We start from the raw sequence: 23,991 nt of genomic DNA, 5'->3' as shown, positions 1-23,991 counted from the left end.
ACAGGCCAGTAAATCCTGCTGAGTGGGTTATTACACTATTTTCATTTTAAAAGAAAAATCAATATACGGCATTTTCTTGAACAGGAAAATGGTATGAAGCCAGATTGATACTTCTCTTCCTGCAAGTCTTCATAAAGTATTTCTGGATTTCTTGGACAGTGTGCAATTAACTTTTAGGGTATAATTCATCACACCATATTGATGGGAAATTATAAATAGGGAATACTGAAGTGGGTCAGCTCCAGAAACTGGACTGCAGTCTACACACGATTTATGATTCCAGCCAAGAATGAAGAATGTAATCATTGCCTACAAAGCCAAGGTGATACCACTGCCAGATTAAATGAGTCTGCCTCAGCCAATACCCATAACCAAAGTTATCTTTAATACGGTACAATAAAATTTGAGGTAATTAAGTAATCCGATATCAACAAATAAAGCTTATAGTCAATCATTTTTTCAGTGCAATGTATAATGACGACGAGATTTTGCTGATCTCCAGTCCTCTGATAACAAATGAAGCAATCAAAGCACAAAAATTTGACAAATCATTAGGATGACTAGTGCCAAAGAAGTTTCTGAAACTATTTAAAAGTAACAATAGCCTGTTTTAGAGGAAGACTTCAGCAAGCTTCATAAAGATTACATCTCTCAAACCACCTAAAGCATAAATAAATGTTCTAGCTCCAGGCAGGCACAGTGAGACAAAAGTAATACCATAAAACTATTATTTTTAAATCCAGGATGCAGTTTTTCTTTCCCCTCTCAGATCTGTGTTCTAGATTTCTTCCCCGACTGCAACAAAATGTCCACACTAACGAATAAATTTCCACTAGCGCTATTAGTATTTAAATTTACTTGATAACATGATTACCCTTGGGAAGTGATATCTTTCAAACTAGCACAGTAAGTAAAGCAGCATGGAGAATGTCTACATTTTAAACCAAGCTGCTATTCACATCAATACAAATTACATGTAATATTGCAACATAAAAAACTAGGAGCTTTTACCCAAATTAAACAAGGCCAATTTGTTCCCATACGTGCAGGAGCATGTGTACGTCAGAGAAAAACAAAACTACCCAATGCAATTTTCACTTTTCTGTAAATGCAATAGGATAAAATCTGTAATAAATACCTCAGAGAAACATTTCTTGAGTGACTCTGGGACTTTCCCATCAACGACATGCAGCATCTTCTCCATCTCTTCACGGACAACATAACTCCCAGACTCATTAGAAAAGAGACTGAAAATGTCTGAGGAAGTAGAGATATGTTTAAGCAACTACGTAGTTACATTTTTCAAATACTTAAGTTTACAACTGGCTGACAACGCCAAAGGCTGTGCAACAACTAAAGGATTGAAAACTTAGGTTGATTCAATTTCAACATAGCTCAACAAGGTTTAGGTCAAGAAGTATCTCCTTTTTCTTTTACCACTGTGCACTAATCAAAAGGAAAATAAATACTATCAAGTCAGATTAACAAGGAAGACAAAACAACAGAAGTCAGTAGGCAGATCTTTCATTTGTTTTGAAAAATATCAATGCCATCCTCCTTCCTCTGCCCACATACAGTGATCAACAGTCTTTCTGTAGGATCCTAACATTTACATTCATGATGACTTATACAATATTTAATTTTGGTGAATATAAAAAACAAAAATGCACTGAATTTCAAAATATACAGCTAAAAAGTCTCAAAAAAATACTATCTTTACTGGCAAATGCATGCCCTGGTTACATATAAAAATAGGGACTTTTATGTTTATGTTTATTTTATGTTTGCTTTACATAAGTGTATTTTACACTCACTCTCCACTATCCTGTTGTTACTGTTCTAAGTTACATTACTTACATTTTGCTTTCTCTTCCTCTCTGCCTCTTGTAAGTAGAACTAATCCAACTATCAAGTTATTGAAGTGCAGCCCTTTGGATATTCCTCCAAATGAACAGTAGATAACCTAGAGGAATAAAACAGAGAAGTGAACTGAAAAGTTAACAGGGAGAACAGAGATGTCAGAACTAAAAGCAAAACCTACATTGGGCCTCCATCTTATGTGGTTTTTAGGCTAGTCACCTCACATTCAGCTAAACACACTTCTAATATTAATTGTTACACTTTTGTAGCTCTATAAAATAGCCTTTCCAGGGTCTTTTATTTAGTGAAACGCAGATACTTTTCTTGAACAACAATATAATTAGACTCCTCCAAAGACAACAGCTTCTTGCCTGCTCACTGGTGCTATTTCCCCAGACTACTTTATCAAGGCATTGAAAATGAAATCTCCTCCAGACTAGGCTTTGATAGTCTCAAAGCCATCAAGAGGTTGTTGGAGCATCAAGTGTTTCATTGTCCCAATCACAGCAAATGCACTTCCAGTAAGCCATCAAAAACTACTGCTTCAAAAAGATGTGACACACACACAAAAAAATCCCAACCTTCCATCAACTACACTTTAACTAAACACAACTGTAGCTAGAATGACCGTTCCAGTTTAGTACCTTGCTCTAACAATAGTACTTTATTCTTTCTTCCAATAGAAAGCACTAGAAATTAAGACTTCTATTCAGACGTTACTCAAAGATCCACACAGAGCAGCCACCAAGAACAAGGCAGTCAACAGAAGGGCCGAGGCGTTTACCTTTCACATGAAAGGTCTGTACGCTGCAGCTTAACTTACTCAACAGCATCTTAACAGTGATTCAACACTGATATATGAGATACGAAGGAAGTAAGTCATTTTAGGACAAATAGCAACTACTTTTAGTAAACAAGAATTACCAACTCACTCATTGCAATACATGATTTTACCTTGCCTCTAATAACACAGAGCACAAATGAAAATACATATGCTGTACTGCTCTTCAAACACAGGCTCCTCCTGTAATCACAAAATGGTTTGGGGTGGCAAGGATCCTGAAGATGATCTAGTTCCAACCCCCTTGCCATGGGCAGGGACACGTAATCCCAAATCTATTCTTACAAGCACCAGTACTTTATCGGTATGATGAGACAGAAATCTGCATTAGGTATTAAAATTTAAAGCAGTCAGAATTTATAAATTATTCTTACATAGAAGAATTATTTCAGTGTTTCTGTGTTTTAATTTGATTTTCCTATAGGTATCACACTGAGCATCTAACCATAAAGAGAAAGTATTAAGTCTCACTGATGGGGTACTATCACTGTGAAAGACCAGAACAGAGTGATTTGTCACTGATCATGGTTTGTAGAGCAGACTTATTTGCTGAACTTGTTTTTTAAATATAAGTTTTTCAGAGGGAAAGATAAAGGAACAGAAACCAGCTTCTATTACGAAAACTGTTGTGCACATTTTAAATAGTATTTTCTTTGCTTGCATCTGAATTACTTTCTAAATAAACAGTCTCAAAACTGGGATGTGTAGACACAGTTGTGCTGCTTTTTCATTCTCCTCCAGTAAAATGTAGCATATATTCTTTATATGATGATTCAGCCAAATTGCAATAGCTGACTTCAGAGGTCAGCAGAGCTTCAGAATTACTGTGGACAGATTGACTATTTTGTGTATTACCCACGAAGCAGAGTGAATCATTAGTAAACCATGGGACGAAACACACAGATCTTAACTGCAACACCTGTATCCCTTCCCCCTGCCTTTTGGTTGTTCTTAAACATATGAACTACAACCAGACACAATTCTATACAGCCAAAGCAACACTTTTTTTTTTTTTGACCTCCTAAGCTCTGGTTGGTTGGTTGGTTTTTTTCCTTTTGAAACTACAGATGCTTGCATAATAAATTTTAGCTTTTTTTGCAAGCCTACCAAACAAGCTATGACACCTTGGGGACACAGACAAAAATCCAGAATTAAAACACTTTTAATTTTTTTTTTTTTTAAAAACTTCCACCATAACCATCAAGAAACATTTACACTCGCAGTTGATTAGAAAACAACAGTGAGAGATGGTACGTGCAATTAGAGTGACACTTTCCTTCTAGACTATCAGCAGTTCTGGAAAAAACACATGTCACTAACATGATCTTAATTGTGTGACATCCTGTGAAACTATTCACCAAGTTACAGCTTTAAAAACATCAAAACAATCTACTCTTAAACCATCATAAAACAAAATCCCTACAGGGATGTACAAATTCTCATATTAATTAGGACTTCAGTTTTGAAGTATAAAAGTTGTTACAGCACAAAATCTACCACTGTATGACGACCTCCCACAAACCGCGGAATTAGGATCATAAACCTACTAGATGAATCCAGTGAACGCTCCAGTATAATAAATTTATCTTTGAAAAAACAGGAATAATTCTAAACCAGATTTAAAAAAATAAATCAAAACTACATTTAAGTATGATTAGAATTCTGCCTGTCTCTTTGCAGACACATACAGCCTACAGTTAATTTTTATTTTTTTAAAAGTACCTTCCATCTTCTGTCTCTCTTAACACTGCAGTTTCATTGCTGGTTTAATCCAGCGCAAGCCGTTCCTCTGTCCCCAACAACTCATTACCACCCACACTCCGACACCTATGCCAAAGCAAGCATTCATGCAGCAGGACTATGAATGAAATCAGGGAACCAACTTGGGGTTGAATGAACAATTTTTGTTATCAGGTTTCACTAATCCAGCTCAAAGTGGGTGACCTCAGGGTGAGAATAAGTAGCCAGGATTCAGCTGACTATGAAACTGGTACAAAATAACTACATAAATGACATTTCAAACATTAGAAGAGAACTTCCATACACTACCAGAACCACATAGGACATTCTGTGTAATCAAGTGCCGTCTATTCAAAGTCCCTTCAGAGAAGTCAGAGAGCACAACATTACAATGAAGTGTAGTAAGAGGGAAACAATGTCTCAACAGGCTGAAATCCCTTTGCAAAATGTGAGTGCCATGTCTCCCAAAATAAGACCGAAAAAAATCACCATCTCACTGACCGAGGTCTTTATGCCAGGAGATTGTTTACCAAAGACCTGACAAGCGTCAATATTTGTTACTCTAACTGTAAGCTAATAAATCAGCAAAGTACTTCGAAAGAATTTGTGCCTTTCACACTAATAAAGCAAAATGTGACAAAATTTGTTGCCAAAAAGATTTAACTTAAAACAAATAGCTGAACACTGGAAACAGACAACAGAGAAAATAAAATCTTCCTACATTGCTACAAAGAACAGCTTTTGAGGTCATCTGCTGACCACTATTTGTTATTAACAAAAGAAAATTTAGCTTCCTTAGTAGTTCAATCACTTAGAATAGCGTGTCATAATAAATTACTTGTAAATCACAACGTGACAGTAACCTGACACTTTTCAGAGACAGTTCTGAGTAAAGATGGAAACAAACTGACAGCAGTTAGAGGAAACCTCTGTAAATAGATGCAATAAGATCACCGTGAGGCTTTTTCTTGTTTAAAAAAAGGGACAAGAAATCAGCTGAAAATTCCCAAAGTATATATTATATGCCTACTGACTTCCACATCAGCAGAAGCTGGCATATGTCTCCTTTGAGTGTCTCGAGAATAATGGCGTGGGGCTCAAAAATGAGCTTCAGAAACACCTAATAACAAAGCTCAGACAGAGCTGTGTTCCCTCAAGTACCTCAGCCTAGATGAGCTGGGAATCTACAAGAGTTCACATGGGTGAGTGGAACCAGAAGAAAGTTACTGGAACCAAAAGCCTTCTTTCTATCCCCTCTTCTCCCTCCAGTAACACCAGTCACAATGCTGCAGCCAGCATCCTCAAGCAGAAGGAAAGGATGGAAGAGGCGGGTTGAATACCAGCGCCATGTGGATGAGTCACTGCTCTTACTATCTCAGGTGTGGTTTCCATCTCGACTAAGAATGAAGCCAGGACAGGGAGGGACCAAACCAGCCACGGGCCTGTCAAGTGCACTGGATAGATCTGGCTAATCCACTCAGTGCTGTAGTGGCAAAAAGAAGAAAAGGAAATGCCTATGACAGACCAGCGATGTTAGATTTACAGCAGTAACTGCCCTGTATGCTTTGTGTATAACAAAGTGTGGAAACTCTACCACTGTGGCCTTTCCAGCAATAGGAAGCAGACTAGCAGAATTCATTTGCAGAACAAGTTCTAGACCACGTCCAAAGTAGTACTGGGCAACAAGGTAGTAAAAAATTCTGAATTTTTATTCGCCTCTCTACTATCACAGTTATTACCAGACATAACGCTGAAGCAGACAGACTCCCTGAAGACACTAACCTCAATATAGTTCTGTGTGTTACCTGCGGTAAATACGCTCCTTGTCCACCCATCAAGCTACCACTTTCACTGCTTTTCACTTAGGACTATTAAAAGATATCTGAAGGCAAGTAAATGTAAATGAGGCTGATAACATACAAGGATCTAATTCTACAGAAAACATTATGCAGAACCTGCAGTTTCATTATACCATAAGACATAGCGCTACCTAAATACATTAACTTCCCACAGGGTACTCAGATCATCCTCTTCTATTACTAAAGTTTAATCCATTTACAAATGCTTGAAGGGCTAAATTATTAGAACTAAATTTGTGCTCTATTTGGACACAATGATTGTATATGCTTCATGGCCAATGTCATGGCAGAGATTTGAATTCCACACTTTCTACTTGCAATCATTCTGATTTCACAAGATGCCTTCAAGGCTACACTGCGTATGTAAGCAATTTACCTTTATATTACGTTGGAATCATTACCCTTTTTTTTTTTTTTTGAAATAAGCAGTTAGCTCTGCTGAACGCTATAGTTTAAGTCTTAATATAACCATTTGTGATCCAAAAAAAACCCACCAAGAGCACAAAAAGAAAGAGAATTCTTACATTTCATATTAACAGAACTTCCAAGACAAAAAATCTAGGTATGAATAAACAAAAGATAAATCCCTGGGTTTGTTTCACAAATTTTAATAAAATACGATCTTTTCTTTATTCTTCTCCATCACTCAAATATAACCTTTCTGTGCTTTTAGACTTTTTAAGAACAGCTATTCTATAAATTATCTCGAATAAAGCTGTCTCCTCTCTTCACCCATTTGAAAGCATTCTTCTAATTCATACCCATTTCTGAGTTTTTCCACTCAGTTCTGTTGAACTGTGTACATCTCAGTTATGATATCAGTTGCATGTCAAAGATTACATTTATATAATAACACATTGACTGTTCATGATATAAACACAGAAAAGGAATTCTACGGATAATGTCCAAGGTATTAGTATTTAACGTACGTCATTACAACCATCGGCAGCTGGCATTACTTTGATTTAGCTGCTTAATCATTCTTTGGGAAGTTTATAAACACTGAATGGTTATATAATAATATATAACAGAGTTAGTTTGCATTTCTAAGGAAGGAGCCCCACAATTTTTTAACTGTGTTATTTGGAAAACTTCTTCTAATAAGATGCACTGTCAAAATATGATGCAATTTTGTATTTTCCAAAATTACTTAATACTGTTGCAGCTTTACTTAAAATAGCCACACCCAGACAGTATCATAGCAGTTTAAATTTCAGAATGTAAAATTTAGGGTAATTATATGGTGCATAGTCATATTTTTTTATAAATTTGAAGTCTGACATGTTGATCCCCTCCCTCATCCCACTGGGGGTGGGGGTGAGCGAATGGCTGTGTGGTTGTTTTAGCTGCCTGCTGTGTTAAACCACAACAAGAGATAATCATCACCAAAACTCTGTCTTTAAGGCCAGAATTTTTAAAAATAAAGTAGAAGGTAGCCAGCAGACATTTGAAAACCTGGGGTTTCTATTTGTGACCATAAGTTTACTTCATCCAAATCAGTAATTTATTCCTTAATACTGGCATAAGAGGGATAACTCATGATGTAAAATTCTCAATATTTTTTATTATTTCGAACTAATTGTACACGGTGTAGGATACATTTTGTGTTTAATCTTATGGGCTACTAACAGTCAAAGCATCCAGACAACATATACAGAAATTAATACTGAAGATATGCTTTAAGCTATGGGCAAATCATACGCTTTCTTTTGATTTGATAGCGCTAACACACATTGCAATTTTTCCTCTTAAGCGCTTGAATACCCACATAAAAATCAAACTGTCAACTGCATTACAGAAGCAAGTAATATCCTCTTTGTCAACACTTAGGAAAAATAGGAAAAATAACAGAGAAAAGATTAAACTTAGGAAAAAGTAACTCTCTACCACAGTGTTAAACCTTTTGCAATACACACTTCACTACTCACATTATCTAAATAAAACTGGAAGACGTACGCTGCCTGTGAGGTCAATAACACTTAAGATACCAGAAATACAAGCTGTGATTAGAAATGACATGGAGCAAGATATCATTTGAAATCTCTGCCTAATCTTTTTCTTCTCTATCAACAATATTTTAATTTCTCTCTCAAGACAGAGGCAACACTATGAAAGAAAACAATTTCTTAAACATGAATGTGTGCAGGATGGTATTACTATTTTTTTAGATATATACACACTTACGATATTTATATCCATGTAGCACATTTTGATTCTGGCTATTTTTCAGTTCATTTATACATTTCTTATACATAAAATAATTTTAAGAGTTTATAAAGATTAATCTGCACTTTAGAAAACGAAGTAAGAGCCAAAGGAATCTCAGAAAAAAACAGCAGCAAGCGCATCTCTAGAGTAAATAAAATCGTCTCTCATTATGGCTACATATAGCGTTAAAATTTCCCAATCTTTTACTTCCCCAAATCTACATCTGGATATTCAGGTTTACTTCCAAGTCATCTACCACCTAACAGTTTGGTTGGAATCAGCGGCTCAGCCAAGTACACACCAGTGACAACCCATGATCCAAATCTGGAACATTCTCTTCAGATAGAGAACATACATTGTGATACTGTATGAAAAATGGAAAGAAATTAAATTAGCTTGTGTATCTGTATAGGCAGATTTGTGCGTGCACATCTATAGATGTAAGTTATCAACTGCATACGCCTCCCCAGAAAAACAGCAAGTTCATAGATTACCTCAGCAACTTTTGGAGGGACTCCATCACCAAGAACTTCCCTGATGAAGCACTGCTGAGTCATATAATATGACAGTCCACAAGTTCTCTTGAAAGCATCTTTCAGTCGCTTTAGCTCTATGTCTGTAACTGTGTTGAGTGAGAAGAGAGGAGGAAAAAAAAAAAGATTTGGTGAGTAAAGATGTTGCAGAAATGTAATAGTTTAAGGACTCTCAAAATCCTATACACCTTACGTTTACCGCTACAATAAAAAGATAGAAATAAATTAAATGCATGATTTCACCTAAATAGTGGGAAAATCTGAGTACTAGGAAATGAGATCTAATAATCTAATCTTGCCAAAAAAAGTAAAGTAGATCTAAAGTTTACATCAATGACTACAACAGTTCACTGCCTGAGTTTTCTCTTACAACAGCATATTATAATTTGTTCCAAATTAAGCACCATTATTGTCACACGAAAGGAAAATAAGCTAACTTTATGATTGATTTTACACTGCAGAGAAATGATCTGTAACCAACAGCAGCGAATATTGTTAAGAGCAGCTCCAGCAGCATGCTTCAAGCATTTTCATCTAGCAACCAGTCTGCTTTTCTGTATAACAAAAAACAAAAAAAATTTAATCACCGCTTACATGCTCATAAGACAGTACAGTGAAGCATGAATTTAACAGGAATACTACAGTTAAACTTTGGACTAAATGTAATTCTTCGCCTAAGATTTTCTTGCACAGTCAAAATCTGATTGCCAGCTAAAGCCTGTGCAAACTTGTTCACAATCTGCAAACGTGAAGAGTTTCATGACATCCCGTTTATACTTGCACATGAGCTTCCTGAAAAGCAGTCCCAGCTTTCCAATTTTACAGGCATAAAGCAACTTTCTAACAAAGTGTCTAAAAAGTGCAGTATCTCACTGAACAAAACAAGTACTTCGTCAAAAATCAAGTTGCAGAGAGTAACATATCATGACCCGATCACACGTAAGTTACCATGTAGTGCAGAAAGAGCTATTTACCATGTAGAAGCCAAAAGAAATGATGCTGTACATGATAGCTATTTCACTGTATTTATAGTAAGGCATTTTCCTTACCCTGATATAACAAGTCAGACAGAAACAACACTGACACGGCCAAAAGCCTGTCAAGCTTTTTGTCAGCCAAAATAAAACAGAACACTTGAGAGCTTAATCCAGCACACTCTTTAAAACTTCTACATTACAATTAATTCATTCATCAAAGGAAAAATCACTCCTTAAAAGTAAATCACATTGAAACATTCCTCCCTAATTTTAATCCTAGTCAACATTGAAACAGACTAGTGACTTCATTTAACAATTGTGTGTAAAATCAGAAATTGGATCATGTTTCTTTTCAAATTTTATTATAGATTCTGGGTACTTTTGACCGGGGGGGGGGGGATCAAAGGATCTAAGAAATAAACGTAAAGCGTGACGCATAGAGCACTGGCGCTAGCAATTAACATGGATTTGGCAAAAGACATACTCAAACTGTCATCATCACATACCTTGTTTTAATAAAACAAGCGTACTTTAATTAAATGGCAAAAGAATGTTGGTATAATACTGTTACCTGTTTAAATTTCACTATTTCATATTAACATCTGTCCATAGAGTCATTTTCTTTCTTTATGTCTTTACATGTGATGCTTTAATGAATGCTCAAACACTGTTATGCACACCAGTTCAAGTTTTCTTCCAAGATTTTCCCTAGATTTTCCCTAGCTAACTGGAAACAGACTCTCAGATACAATATTTACAACCTGAAGCAGCATTCTCCACACTCCCCAGCTCTTCTGAATTACAGCAACAGGAAGCAAAATAAAGATTCTGCAAAGAAACCGACCCTCATGCCCCAGCCCTTCCTCCAAACATGTGCAAGAACTTAACAGAAGTGCTTCACATCAGAGGGATGCTTCACCTCCACACCTCTTAAGCAAATTTTCAGCCAACAGCAACAACTCCCCACCACATGTTTAATGAGTAAAAGCTTGGGATTGCTAAGGGGACATAAAAAAGAGAAGCTACTGGCTTCATTATTTTGGCCAGATAAAGCAAACAACCTAGATCCTAGACAAAATCTAGCAACAGTTCTTTGATGAAAATATTTAAATGTTTTGGGTTTTTTTTTTATATGCATGAGCATGCACACACTCTTAATAAAAATAGACTCGGCATTCTGGTTTTTTCTCCCCCTCAGTTAATTTTTTTTAACTCCTCATCAGTTAATCCAATCTGGTTTGTGGTCTTTTGGTAAAAAAGTTTATACACAAACAAAGCATTTACTAACGAGATACTTACAGCTTCACATGTATCATAACGGACTTTCAAGTAACCTAATTATTGCTTACTGCAAAAATAAGGTTGAAACACGCACAACGTATACAGCCACCTAATATAGCACTGTTTCATTGCCGACATTTTCAGGTTTAGCTTCCTGGCTGCATAGAAAATTGAAATAATTTTCATAAAAAAATATGAAGGAAATATCTTTTTTTCCAGCATTCATTTCTAACTACAGATTTTGTGTCCCTTGTTCCAGTTCGTTAAAGTTTCTCCCCAGCATAGCAGCACAGTGGGGAGGAGCAAAGGAGGCTCCGTATGAACTCAGCTGCACACCGGCAGGGCGCTGTGGTCCTGCTGCACCAACAATCCCCGCTGTTTCTGGGCAGAGCGGTTTCCCACAACTCCAGTTACCTTCCAGCTGCTGTCACCACTGGGCCCACTTACTGCAAAAGCACTTCTCAATAGGAACACAAATATAATCTTGCTGAGTTATACTTGTGCGGTATTTTCTTGCTAGGATTAATTAAAAGAAATACAACAGCCCATAGCCATGTAAAACTTTCAATTACTGCTTTCAGAGTAAATTTTATTAATCCAATAAATGCAAACTGACTATATGTAATAGGCTAGAATATAAAGGTATTTTAGTCAGTCAAGTACTTCCATAATCATAAAATTTACTGGGCATTCCTTTACAAGATTTACCTGTATTAACAGAAATTAAAGCAATTTGTAACCTGACAACCTTAACTGCAGACCATAGTAGTACTCCAGAGATATTTTATGTATCACCTTACATCCCTAAGCACAGGAAACGAGTTGCATGATTCTAGGAGTCACCAAACTGCAACCACCTCTCCTGCGACAGAACTGCATAGAGCAGTGTTTCTTTTGCTAAACTCTGATGCAACGCAGAGCAGTGAATTAATTTAATCTTGGCAGAGGTGCCATTTTGCAGTTTCACAGGACAGAGAAGGCCTCTACTCTAAGCAAATACATCTCACTGTATCACAAGTTAAGACAACAAGCACAGCACTGAAACTTAGGCCAGCTACATCTCGGAGATACACACTACGCCTGAGAGCACTGCAGGCAGCAGTTATTGGTACTTCCTCAAGCACCTATGACCGCCAAGAGTGTATTTCAGGCAGTATTCAGGAAAATCCCATACATACATATCTACCATGAAACACAGAAGTGACTACTGAAGGAGGGGTTGGCGAGGAGAAGATTGTGAAGAAAACTAGTCAACCAATACTACTAACGCCTTCAAAAAGAACTGTCAGTATAGCATTTAATAGTAGATACACTGATACTGCTAGTCCATGTTACATTTCAAAAAGCAAGTTATTAGTGCTAGAGACCATGTAATATTATTGTTGTTTTTCTGCAGAAAGTACAAAACAGGTCATGAAAGTACAAGAATGGTAATTACTTCCCATTCCTTCCCCAGGACACATTAAAATGACAGATGCTGGCCATTTAAAATCATCTGCAAAGCTTTGTAAAAATAAGTTCATTATACATTTAGATCCAGGCACATGAAAGTACTACTGAAATGAGCAGAGTATAAATCAAAGATATTATCAACGTTCACTATGAGTCTGGAAGACAAATAAAATATTTGAATACAAAATCCCAACACCAAAGTACCAATTATTCAACATAGCGATAGAACATGATGGCATGTTGAGAGGAAATAAAACTAGGTCTTAAATTATGAAAGTCACATTTGCAGAAGCAATACATCTATTAATATAATAATATTAAAAATTAGAACACTTAGATACCCATAAGCTACCTTTTCTCTCTCCATTCCACCAGTCCTATGCAAGAAGCATCACAGGCCATGGAGGTATTTTTAATCCCACCTTTAGACTTAATGTAGTTAATAACCCTGTTTCCTACACTGACTTAAGTTCCTTCATTAAGTATACTCACTTTTTCCAAAGGCACAGTCTTACCAGACACTTTCAGGAGACAGCTGTCTACAAACACCTAAGAAAAGACCATTCACAAGCTGCTTTCATTAGACAGACAGACGCTATGCTATCGGATACACTGTTGCTGCATTCATAACCTGACAGTGAAAAACAGAACACGTAAGACTTCCCAAAATAAGTTTATAGTAGTCAACACAGCAAAAGCCATCTCCACATTGCTCCTACCAGTAACAGGTGGCACAGCCTCAATATTATGGCTGAGAAAGCAATGCAATTGGAACTGCACACCTAATTCTGTACACTTCAAGACTATAGAAGCTAACTACCTATTGTGAGATTCCAATTCAAAATAATAAAAACAAGCTTCGGTAATTAGATACTGTATTCTAATTCTTAAAAATGTATCTGCCTACTTCCAAAAACCACTGCTGAAACAAATGGTCTTTTCCACAAAATAAGAAGTCACAGACTGTGACATTCTGTACAGGTAACTTTACTAATACCGACTTCCTCAATGCCACCTTAGCTGGACGGCTTCCAATAAAGTTAAAGACAGTTTAACAGGAGATTAGTGCTGCATCCAACTCTCCAGGGAATATTCAAGCTCCAGTTTGTTTAATAAAGTTTAAATGAAACCATGCAACCTCAGCTAAAAATGTCATCACAACTTACAGTAATTGTAACAAACCTTCAGTTCATCCCAACTGCCGAGGATATTTTTAGTTTAATAGTGTTACTTAAACTTAATGCTGTTTATATGGATTTAAGACTCCACAATTTTTTTAAATTCACATCTGTCCAGGTAATGATTTGTGTGGTGCCTTCCAAAACAGTCCCATGCTGGAAACCACCCTCTCTGCACTGCTTTCACTCCACATACTAATCACCAAGTCATCCTGGAATTTTCCATTTAGAATAAAACTGTATCTGAAGCTCAAACAATGCAAGCCTAGATGCCCAACTGTAGACTTAAACCTTATTTTGCCATCCACATAAATCTGATCTGAATTTCAGAGGGGTTCCCCACTAGCTGCATCACTGATCTAAACGGGAGCTGCAGGGAATCTGTCTCAGAAAAAAAAATATGCTACATTTATGTAGAAGCCTAATGTTAGATACCCACACCTGGGACATTACCTATAACGTTCTATTTGAAAAAGGAAGGCAAGGAACACAGCTGAAGTTACTACCCTCCTCAAAACTAAGAGGGGTTTTAAAAACAAAGTTATCTGAAGCATTTACTGTCTAGTACTCAAATTCTGTAATATTTACATGTGTTCAATCAACTGCTTTCAAATTTTAAGTCTGTTTTGTACAAAAATTGTAGCCCAAGTAGTGTACATAAAACCATAATGTATGTATCACACAGTTTCTCTTCAAGCAGCAGATACTATTTTTGCTTACCCATTCTGTAACATTAAGATGTACATCTTTAGATGTACCTCAAGTTCTGTTTAACTAAACTAAGCTGGAGGAAATAAACCCTTGCAGTGGAGCTTTGGCAAGTTTTGCAGATATATTCTCTATTCATATTAGAAACTTTTTTCTTTTGACGTCCTGTAGCACTAATCCCGCCCCCACCTTCTTGTCTTTATCGCAGAAAGTTTTAAAATGCATTGTGAGTAATACGGCTCAACGTACAGCACAACCTCTGCCACTTCAAGACAAAGGTCGTACCAAAAAGCACAGGCAACTTTATACACAAATGCCGGTGCAAAACTTAGCAAGCTGGGCAGAAAATACCTGTCTCGGCAAAAGTTACTCTGCTGTTACAAGCCTGCTAGTGAAATTTATTAAGAGTCATCATAAATATATGACTACATAACTAAACACACCTAATATTGACACTTTTGCTTCACACTTCCTATCTTGGAAAAAGAGATAGAAGAAAATGGTTACATCAAAGCCAATTCCTCGCTAATCAAAGTACCTACATTGCATACTCTATCATACTTCCTTATAGATGCTGAAACCCGGACAACAAACTAACGAATCTAAGCTTTGTACAAATTACCTCAATAGTACGTTTTATTCAAATATTGTAAGAAAATTGTTAGAATCTTTTTTTTTTTTTAAATTATGCAATACTAGGAACACTATTGAGGCCAAGAACATAAGAACTGCCATGCACCACAGTCTCTGCCGTGCACCAGTAACTAACTTGCACCTAAAGCAAGAACCGACAGAGTAACTTATCTTCTCATCTTTCAGCATATGGCTGCTCTCCAATGCCCTTGCAAAGAAGTTTAAAGATTTACAGATGAAGAGAAGCAACATCAAAATTTACAAGCAAGCACTGCTGCTTAAGTTGCAACAGTTCACACGTGAACGTTAAGCATTGTAAGAACCAAATATTCATTTTGAAGGGAGCTTGTCTAAAGGTTAAAAGAAGTTGTTAGTCAGGCACAATGGATTTATCACAGCTTATGCAAGATAATTACTACATACCTTGCCTATGACATGCAACGAGAGTGAGCACAGTAAATGCATTTTAAATTCCTATCTCAAATTTATCAGGAAAGTCAAACCAGCCACAAAAATACCTTCCTTTACAATGCTTCTTCCCCTACCCTTCAAAATCCAAGCACAATTATGTAAAATGCTGTGGTGATACAGAATGAGATACAAAATGCAGCTTTCAAAAGCATACAGCTGTCTGTTGCAGTAAAGGATAAGAATAAAAGCCCAGCATTTGAACTCTTCTAATACTGCCCGAGACGTTCAGGCAAGAGACACTTAACCTCTCTGTGTCTTAGCTGTCTCAACACTAAAACGAATATAAATACTAGTCTACATCAGACAGATGTTTGATAAATGAGCTAAGATCCTCTGTAAAAGTATTATAAGCTACTACTAAGGAGCTGCTTTGATCAGTGAAAAGGACAGAATCTCAATAGTGTAACTGAAGGTAGGTGGAGTTAATCTGCCATGGCTACCACAGACTGACAGCCGGTTAATATAATTATAACAAACCGGACACAGAAACAACACGTGTATCTGTTTTCTTTCCTTTCATCTCATTAGAGAAAAGTAGTGACTCCTGAAAACAAATTGGTGATTTGGTAACCTCTATTTACACCGGAATCACAAAAGTCACATGCAAATCATAACTTCCATTAGTATGAGCAGCAATAACAGCACTAAAAACCTGATAAAATCTTTATGTTTCAAAAGCCTAAAATATTTCATTTGACTACACGAAATTATTTATTTTAGTTTACAGGTGACCAGTTTAAAAAAAAAAAAAAAGCAGCGCCAAATCAAGGCAGAAGACCTTGACATGTATTGACAACGCTCAAAATCAGAGCAGGAAACAAATTACTTCATAGGCAGGAAGGAAAAAAAACCCAGCTAAGATAAAAAGTTCAATTAAGGTGAAGGGTCAAGAAACTTTGAGCTCAAGAAACATCTGACTAAAGTATCTTAGAATATATCTAGTAGGGCTAGTACTTTTTCACAGAATTGTAAGCGTCAAAATGCCCACGATAATCTACAAACACACACATACACACTCAAAATCTGAATTTCCAATGTCACTACTGGATGAAAAACAGCTTGCTATGTCAGTCCCTTAAAAAAAACAAAACAAAAAAACCCCAGCCCTGCAGATCTCAACTATACAGAGCAAGCAATAATTTGCAACCATCAGCATAACGCTGCATTTATTTTTTACTAAAAATAACCAAACTTGAATCTTAATAAAACAGACAACTTGATCATCCTTCAGCAAGCAAGCAAAACTCACCTACCTGAAGCTCTTCCTGACTTTCAGCTCAGAATTTTAATAATTCTACTATTTTGATTTTTAAGTGACAATTTTTCAGGTTCAATATCAAACTCACAGGGCATATAATTCTCTAACCAGACAATTATGTTCCCTGTAATCACTTGCTCAATATTTCCCCCAGGAATCTTCATCCTAGTTACACATGGAAATTTTATTACTTTTTTCATTAGTCTTTACTGTGACTTAATGGCTGTGGTTATGAAGTTGTCAAGAACCAAAGCAATTACTAAAAAGCATCAAAGAGGTAAAATCTGTAAGTGAACGTGAAGTATGTTTGGGAACAACCCCAAATAGGAAGAACAAACTGCAAAATACAATACAATTGAGATAAATGAACCAGCTATGACTAAAAATACAACCTCCACACCCACCTGTTCCTGCCAAAAAGGAATCCACTTGAGAGTATTTTGGGAGGAAACAGAGACAAAAAAAATCCTGCCTCCCCTAATGAAAAAAATTAATCCACTCTTAAGGAATCTTTCATAAAGAGAGTACCAAAAATGACACCATTCAAATTAAACAGAGCATCTCACTAAAGACTTAACAGTCTCAACATGACATTTACCAATAACAGGAATTTAACAATAACAGCAACACAGTTTTGGTAGTTAAAAAAAATAATCAAATTATTCAATCCATTTGTATTTTTTTCCTCCTACCTATTCTTTGTTTTTTGGTAGTAGTGGCTCATCTTAGGATAAAGCTTTTCTTGGTTCTATCAGACCTAACCATAATGCATATCAAAGGTTTAACATCTTGTGTGAGGAGAGCAGAAGATTTAGTTATTACAATAGGATTTGCCAATTTTCTGTAACATGAATACTTAGCATTTATGTGACGCTTTTAATCTTCAAAGAGCTTACTTCTCACAGTTACCATCCTCAAAAAGAATGCCATTAAGTATTATTAGCCTGTTTTATCCATCTGTAAAGTATCTCCATCAGGGCACACACTGTCACATTGCTATTTGGATTATGTTTGCTTCAAGCAAAGCTAATCAGCACAGGTTCTGTGACAGCCCTCCTCCTAAGACTAGTGTGGAGAGGAATTGCTACATAATAGCCCCAACAGTGAAATAATCCTCCCACAATCTGAGCACTTAAATCTTAGTGGCGATATTTTATATCCTCAGAATTAAAGGAGCCTAGTTTTATATGCTTATCAGTCCAACCCTGTGAGCCCCAGAGGAAATCTGAAAGAACCTGAAAATTCAGAAACCTCTGCAGATGATTACAATAACTTTTACCACACGTACAACCCCAAATTTAAGTGCAGAAGACTGCAATATTAGGAACCAAAGTAATTACTGTTATCAATTAAAGAACTGGTAAACTCATTCTCAGTGACCAAACAAAGCTATTTCTAGCCCTGATTAATCACAGGATGCCACCTTTCCCAGCCACAGGCCCCTGTCAGAGCACTTATCGCTTCTTCCAAGATGAGGTGCTGTTACTGCTCTAGATGCTCTGAGTAAATTATTGCAGACCCTGGAGAAGCGAGACCACTCAGCTAGCTGACCAGCACAGCCAGGCATGGCAACAGTACAGAAAAGGAAAGGAGGCAGAAGTACAAGTTTTAAATGGTTTTCAACACAGAGCATAAGCCATCTTGTAGCTACGGCAAGAACTCTGAACTCCCCTCCAAAAGACAGAAGCATGGACAAAAATTTATCAGGAGTTTGGGAAGCCCTAAAAGTAAGCAACCCTGCCTGGGATGCCTACTGTCACCTGAGCGTAGTCGTCGATCTTTGACCAATTTCTAAACTCTTCATTCCTCATTTTTTATTTCCTTTTCCACTACTATTTTCTTCTGATGGTTCTTCATAGTTTATGCAGTTTGTATATGATTTCCCAGGGTGATGTGCTTAGCTCTCAGCCTTTTCAGTATTAGAATGGATACTTAGTTGATTTAGATTAGAAACAAAACTCTGTGCCTCTGAGCTGTCCCTTCAGCGTTCCTGCCAAATACACTGAAAGTTTGTATTGCCACAGGTGAGCAGAACAGCTTCTGTCACAATTCAGAAAAGCTGCTTCCACTTTATTACCACCATGAAAATCATCTATTTATGCTTTTACAAGATACACAAAATGACGTTATATAACTCATTTCCAAGAAATAAACAACCTATTAAAATAAAAGGCAAAGACAAATGCCAACTATGTAAATGCAAACACCACATAAGAATCTTGCTAAAATACACTGTAATATAAAATATTTCATATCCTGTCTGTCTCCCAACGGTGTCAAAGACACTAAATGCAGCTATACTACGAATTGTTCTCTAATTAAAAAAATATAGTCTAAACCTGAAAGTTAAATAGAATCTGCAACTTCTGCATAGGAAGGCAGTGTTTCCTATAGCCTTTAGTGAGGACAAAAGGCAAGGAGTTCTAATTTGCAATTGCTGGTATAGTTTTGATCAAGTATTTACTCAAGTGTTAGTCTCCAGCAGCTAGAAGAGCTAGCTCTAGTTAAATGTAGTACTTAAATACTATGACAAGAGTAATAAAAGATTCAAATAGTATTAATACGCCGCTAAATCTTAATTTCTAAAGTTAGAAGAAAAACATTACTCACTTGGAAGTCAAGTGTTTTGGCACAAACACATTACACACATGTACGTATACATACAGCTGATGGACAATAAACGGCACTGTATTTTGAGCCTTCCTATTCTCCACTCTTGGGGATACATCTGTGTAAAATATAATCTCAAATTCAGATGCGAAGCGAACTATTTTAGTGTCAGGTCATAAATTTACTTCTTCTGTCACACTGTTATCAACACATGATAACAAGTTTGCTATGCAATCGGTGAATGGCTGAAAAATAAAAGCAGAATCACAAATAGAGACACTAGCCTACATAGGCAAGAAATAAAATAAAAACTAACATGTGGTTAGTTCTGGGACCGTATTACAGGTTTGGTAGAACACCAAGAACTGAAATGGAAATGGTTTTTAACAGACAATAGCAAACAATTAGCGTCACTATTTCCCAACTCTATTGCCACTGCTGCATCTCCTGTTAAGAGAATTCTCCATAAACATCCATACTAGTTTTAAGTATATCCGTGCTCTATTACAAAATTTATCTCTAAAATTATTCATCATTAGATGTACAGTATTCCTAAGGTCCTACATTCAAAAGAATGAAACAGCGTATTTAGATACACGATGTAACAGCTGTATAGGAAACCACCTTCCAGTAATTTTACTGCCACTGACCAGCTTAGATTGACATGATCACTCAAATTTCAGAGTTTCAAATAAACACACTGTCCAATGTTTCACAGAAAAGAAATATAGAAACAGAAAAGGTATTAGAATGACTTAACAACAAAGAGCTACAATGCCCTGCATAGCATCAGCAACTGGAATCTCTCCTTGAATCCCTGAAGAGACTCACAAGATATCTCCAAGGACATTCCAGTCCCTATTAGAAGCAGTACATTTACATAATAAGTTACGAACATTTTATATGAAGATGTACTTATCAAGTATTTTATATTCTGCTTTTTAACCTCTATTCTTCTAATATTCTGGCTTCTGCAGATATTTAGCCAGTGGTCTATATTAGAATTTGTGTATATTACAGTTCCTTCCTCCTTTAACCTATCTACATTGCAATCTACTCATTATTTAAAGAGCAAGGTTAGTTCACACAAGATATTTACACAACTATTCTTTAAGCACGGTGATTAGAAGACAACACTGAATTGCAGGTAACAAAAAAAGTGGGGAATTTGTTAGTGGCAAAAAGATCAATCAGAATTCTTTAGGAAAAGAAAAATCATGTTGTTAGCTACAAGGCTGGAAAACAGGGACCAAAAAGTTCTGATATTACTTTTCCACTGATAACAACCTTCGTTAACATCCTCACAGAATACAGAGCAGGCTGTACCGACTGCACTAACTGCTGCTGATGGTGATTTTTTCTTAAAGCACTGCTGCTTCAGCTATGCAAAGTGCAAATCCACTTTTCTAATTTTTAAACTAAAATCCAGGATTTAACTGTATCACATTGTTAGGGAAAATGTGATGAAAATCATCTTTACAAGACTAGGAAATTTCCAGTGCAGAATAAGATTTTGTTTCTGGATAACACCTAACAACTAGAAACATGGATTGAAAGGAAGTGGTTCTTCAGCCCAAAATAGATTCATGATGCCATATTCAAGATCATTTTTAGATCAAATTTAATCTGCAGAACTGAAGTTCTCATAATTACTATCCTAATACTTTCAGTTCTTTTTCTCTACATCCACAGACTTATTAAATCTGGCACTTCCTGTTCTGCTTAGGTTTCTGAGTTTCTTCCCCACTGTTTTCATTCAAGGTTTCAGAATTTTAAAAGAACAATTTTCCAAACTAATGCAGTAAGATTGATCATTTAAAAGAACTGTGAAAAAAATCCAACTAAATCAGTCTTATGATCATTTGCAGAGTTCCACTGAGACAGTAGCATATACCTGTTAAAGTATTTAAGTTCATGACTTGCTGCCAAAGCAGTCTGCCACAGGACAAAACCTCAGCATTTCCATTATCACTATAAATTAAGATAAGGAATATCAATCAAAACACAAAGAGAAACATAAGCATACATTCTATACTAAGTACTTAACGTGAAATTAAATTGTATGAGAGTGAATGACAACTGAAAGACCAGCTAACAAAGATAGATACAATGCGAATAAAAACCACGACTTGTGAGGAAGAATTCAGAAGGGTTTATAGTAGGTTTTATTTTTAAAGGACGAAGAACACATTTTTATGCAGAATGCAATTATTTCTTATTTTGGCCTGGTGACATTGCCTCTCAACTTCTGGGTCCAATTCAGACTCTAAACTAAGTGAAACAGCTTCAAAGGATTTGGACATTAAATAAAAATAATCAGCAAAATAAATGTTATATAAGATACCAGAAAGTATAGCTTCGTTTGCCCTTCTGAGTAGATGGTTAGAAGCACATGTAGCACTGACAGCTGACATGGCTGCCTCACTCCAGACCTGTTCCACGCTGCTTTTCTCTGCGGCTCATGACGCATACCTACAGAGAACCTGACCAGAAGAAAAGTCAAATTCCTTTTTAAGGTACAGAATGTCTCACTGAGTCTTTAAAACCATTCTAGAAGTCAAAATTGAAGCGTATGGCAATGTGTAAAGCCAGACGATATTTCTGCCTATCTTCTCATTTTGCCCCCAGTTACCTATTATGCGTAAGGGGCTGTCCTCTTTGCGTCCACAGCATCCTTGTCCTAGAAACTCTGGATGGTTTGCAGTGCATTCCACCTTAGTGCATTGGTATTTGTGCAGCTTATGAACGCCATTCCAGAAAAGAGACCCTTATTTTCCCCCAAATACACTGCACAGTAAACACAATAAGTTGTTAGCCTCATCAGCACATTTCCATGGGATAGGAGAGGCTTGTTGTGTGTTGTGATAGGCTAAAAGGCAAAGGGAGAGGAGGATTTTAACACCCTAGAGATCATGGCATGTCACTTGATATGCCAAGTCACCCTACCTGTGATAGCTAATCACTTTAGTGGAGGTAATGATTCAGGTAAGTAACTATTTCAGTGCTTTCACCACTTTTACATTAAGTAATGTATACAACAGGAAATAAACCCTGGTCAATACAAACTGCCTTGATTATCATTTGTCCAAACCTTTCTCAGGCATATCCTATTTTGCTTCAAAACCAAATAAAGGCCTTGTTGCAAACGTTAGCGTATTTTTAAAAGAAAGTAATTTTGTTAAACTATTAGATTATCTAACCAAGAAACTCACATCTCTATCTCCTAGAACTCCGCCACATGTCCATATTACACTAAAATAATGAAGGAATTTTTTTTGTTGTCATTATGATGAACGACTTAATGGTCTACACAGAAAAATGCTGTGATTGATTATAACCTGCATCATTTTTTAAACAGATCTGGTGAACCACTACAGAAACTATAGGCAGACATATTTTGTTTCAAACCAAGATCTGAACCCAGCTTATACCCATTAAGAATCAGAAATCCATAACAGCTTTCACACCAGTTTAATAAAACTGCAGCTAAAAGAGATGCACTCTTTCCAAACATGTCCCCACCTATAAGGACTATGCCAACCCTGCCTAATTGTAAACACAAGCTTATAAAAACCCACTTCTCAGAGGTGTTAAAATTCATTACGTAAAAAAGAAATGCTAAGTATTACTACACAGTTAAGCTGAAAACACTAAAGCTATACAGAGTCATCACTAACAAAAGTAAGATGTCCCTGAAGAAATCTGAAAAGAGAATGTGCATTAGGATTTTGCCACTCTTCAGGCAAGCACAGTATTTTTATTCCAGTAAGTGCTAGCAATAATATAGTATTCAAAGTTTTGTGAATTAGACCCTTTCAAACTCTTACGCAGAATCAACATTAATGGATTTTTCTTCCACATTCATCTTTGCCCAAAGGCTTCATTGTCTCATTATGTAAATGACCTTTTCATATGAAAATTAAATGTTAAAGATGCTTTTTGTAGTTATTCAATACTGCAAATATCACATGGACATTCACAGTAATTCAGACTAAGTATAACTAAAAGAAAAAGCAACTGCTTCAAGCAATGTAACAAATTAAGAAATAATTTGGTTTTAAAACACTTAAAAATTGGAAGTCTTATTTAGAATTAACCTCCAGGACTTGCTTTCCTATACAAAAACTTAAACTAGGAAATCATCAGTTTTATTACAAACAATACTGAAGACTAGATTGTAAAATGCAGTTCTGAAAACACGTATGCAGAACTTGAAGACCTGCATATGTACCTTCAGCACACTTTCCATCTCACTGGATGTTCCTTGTAGAACTCAGCTAGCAGTCAACACCCAACTGGAGCTCACCTAAAGAGAGGCTGGGCAGTTCCAATCAATCGCTGTGCGCTCCCGAGTAGCCTCCACTGAACACAAAGCCCCACAT

General features: G+C 36.4%; 1 protein-coding gene across 5 annotated transcripts in view; it reads right to left on the bottom strand.

Moving 5' to 3' along the window:
• USP32 (ubiquitin specific peptidase 32) overlaps positions 1-23,991 on the bottom strand; it is a 79,417-nt gene that overhangs the window by 47,579 nt on the left and 7,847 nt on the right. For 3 of the 5 annotated variants that reach the window (XM_054847302.1, XM_054847303.1, XM_054847306.1), the window contains exons 2-5: positions 9,003-9,130; positions 8,810-8,872; positions 1,858-1,963; positions 1,139-1,257 (exon numbers count right to left, since the gene is read on the bottom strand). In XM_054847302.1, the coding sequence (XP_054703277.1) occupies positions 1,139-1,257; positions 1,858-1,963; positions 8,810-8,872; positions 9,003-9,130 (416 nt within the window). The remainder of the gene's footprint in view (positions 1-1,138; positions 1,258-1,857; positions 1,964-8,809; positions 8,873-9,002; positions 9,131-23,991) is intronic. The other 2 variants (XM_054847304.1, XM_054847305.1) reach the window with 1 other exon arrangement.

The sequence above is a fragment of the Grus americana genome, chromosome 19 (genome assembly GCF_028858705.1).
Source record: "Grus americana isolate bGruAme1 chromosome 19, bGruAme1.mat, whole genome shotgun sequence".
NCBI lineage: Eukaryota > Metazoa > Chordata > Aves > Gruiformes > Gruidae > Grus > Grus americana.
The sequence above is the reverse complement of the archived record's forward strand: the minus strand, read 5'-3'. Positions and strand labels throughout refer to the sequence as shown.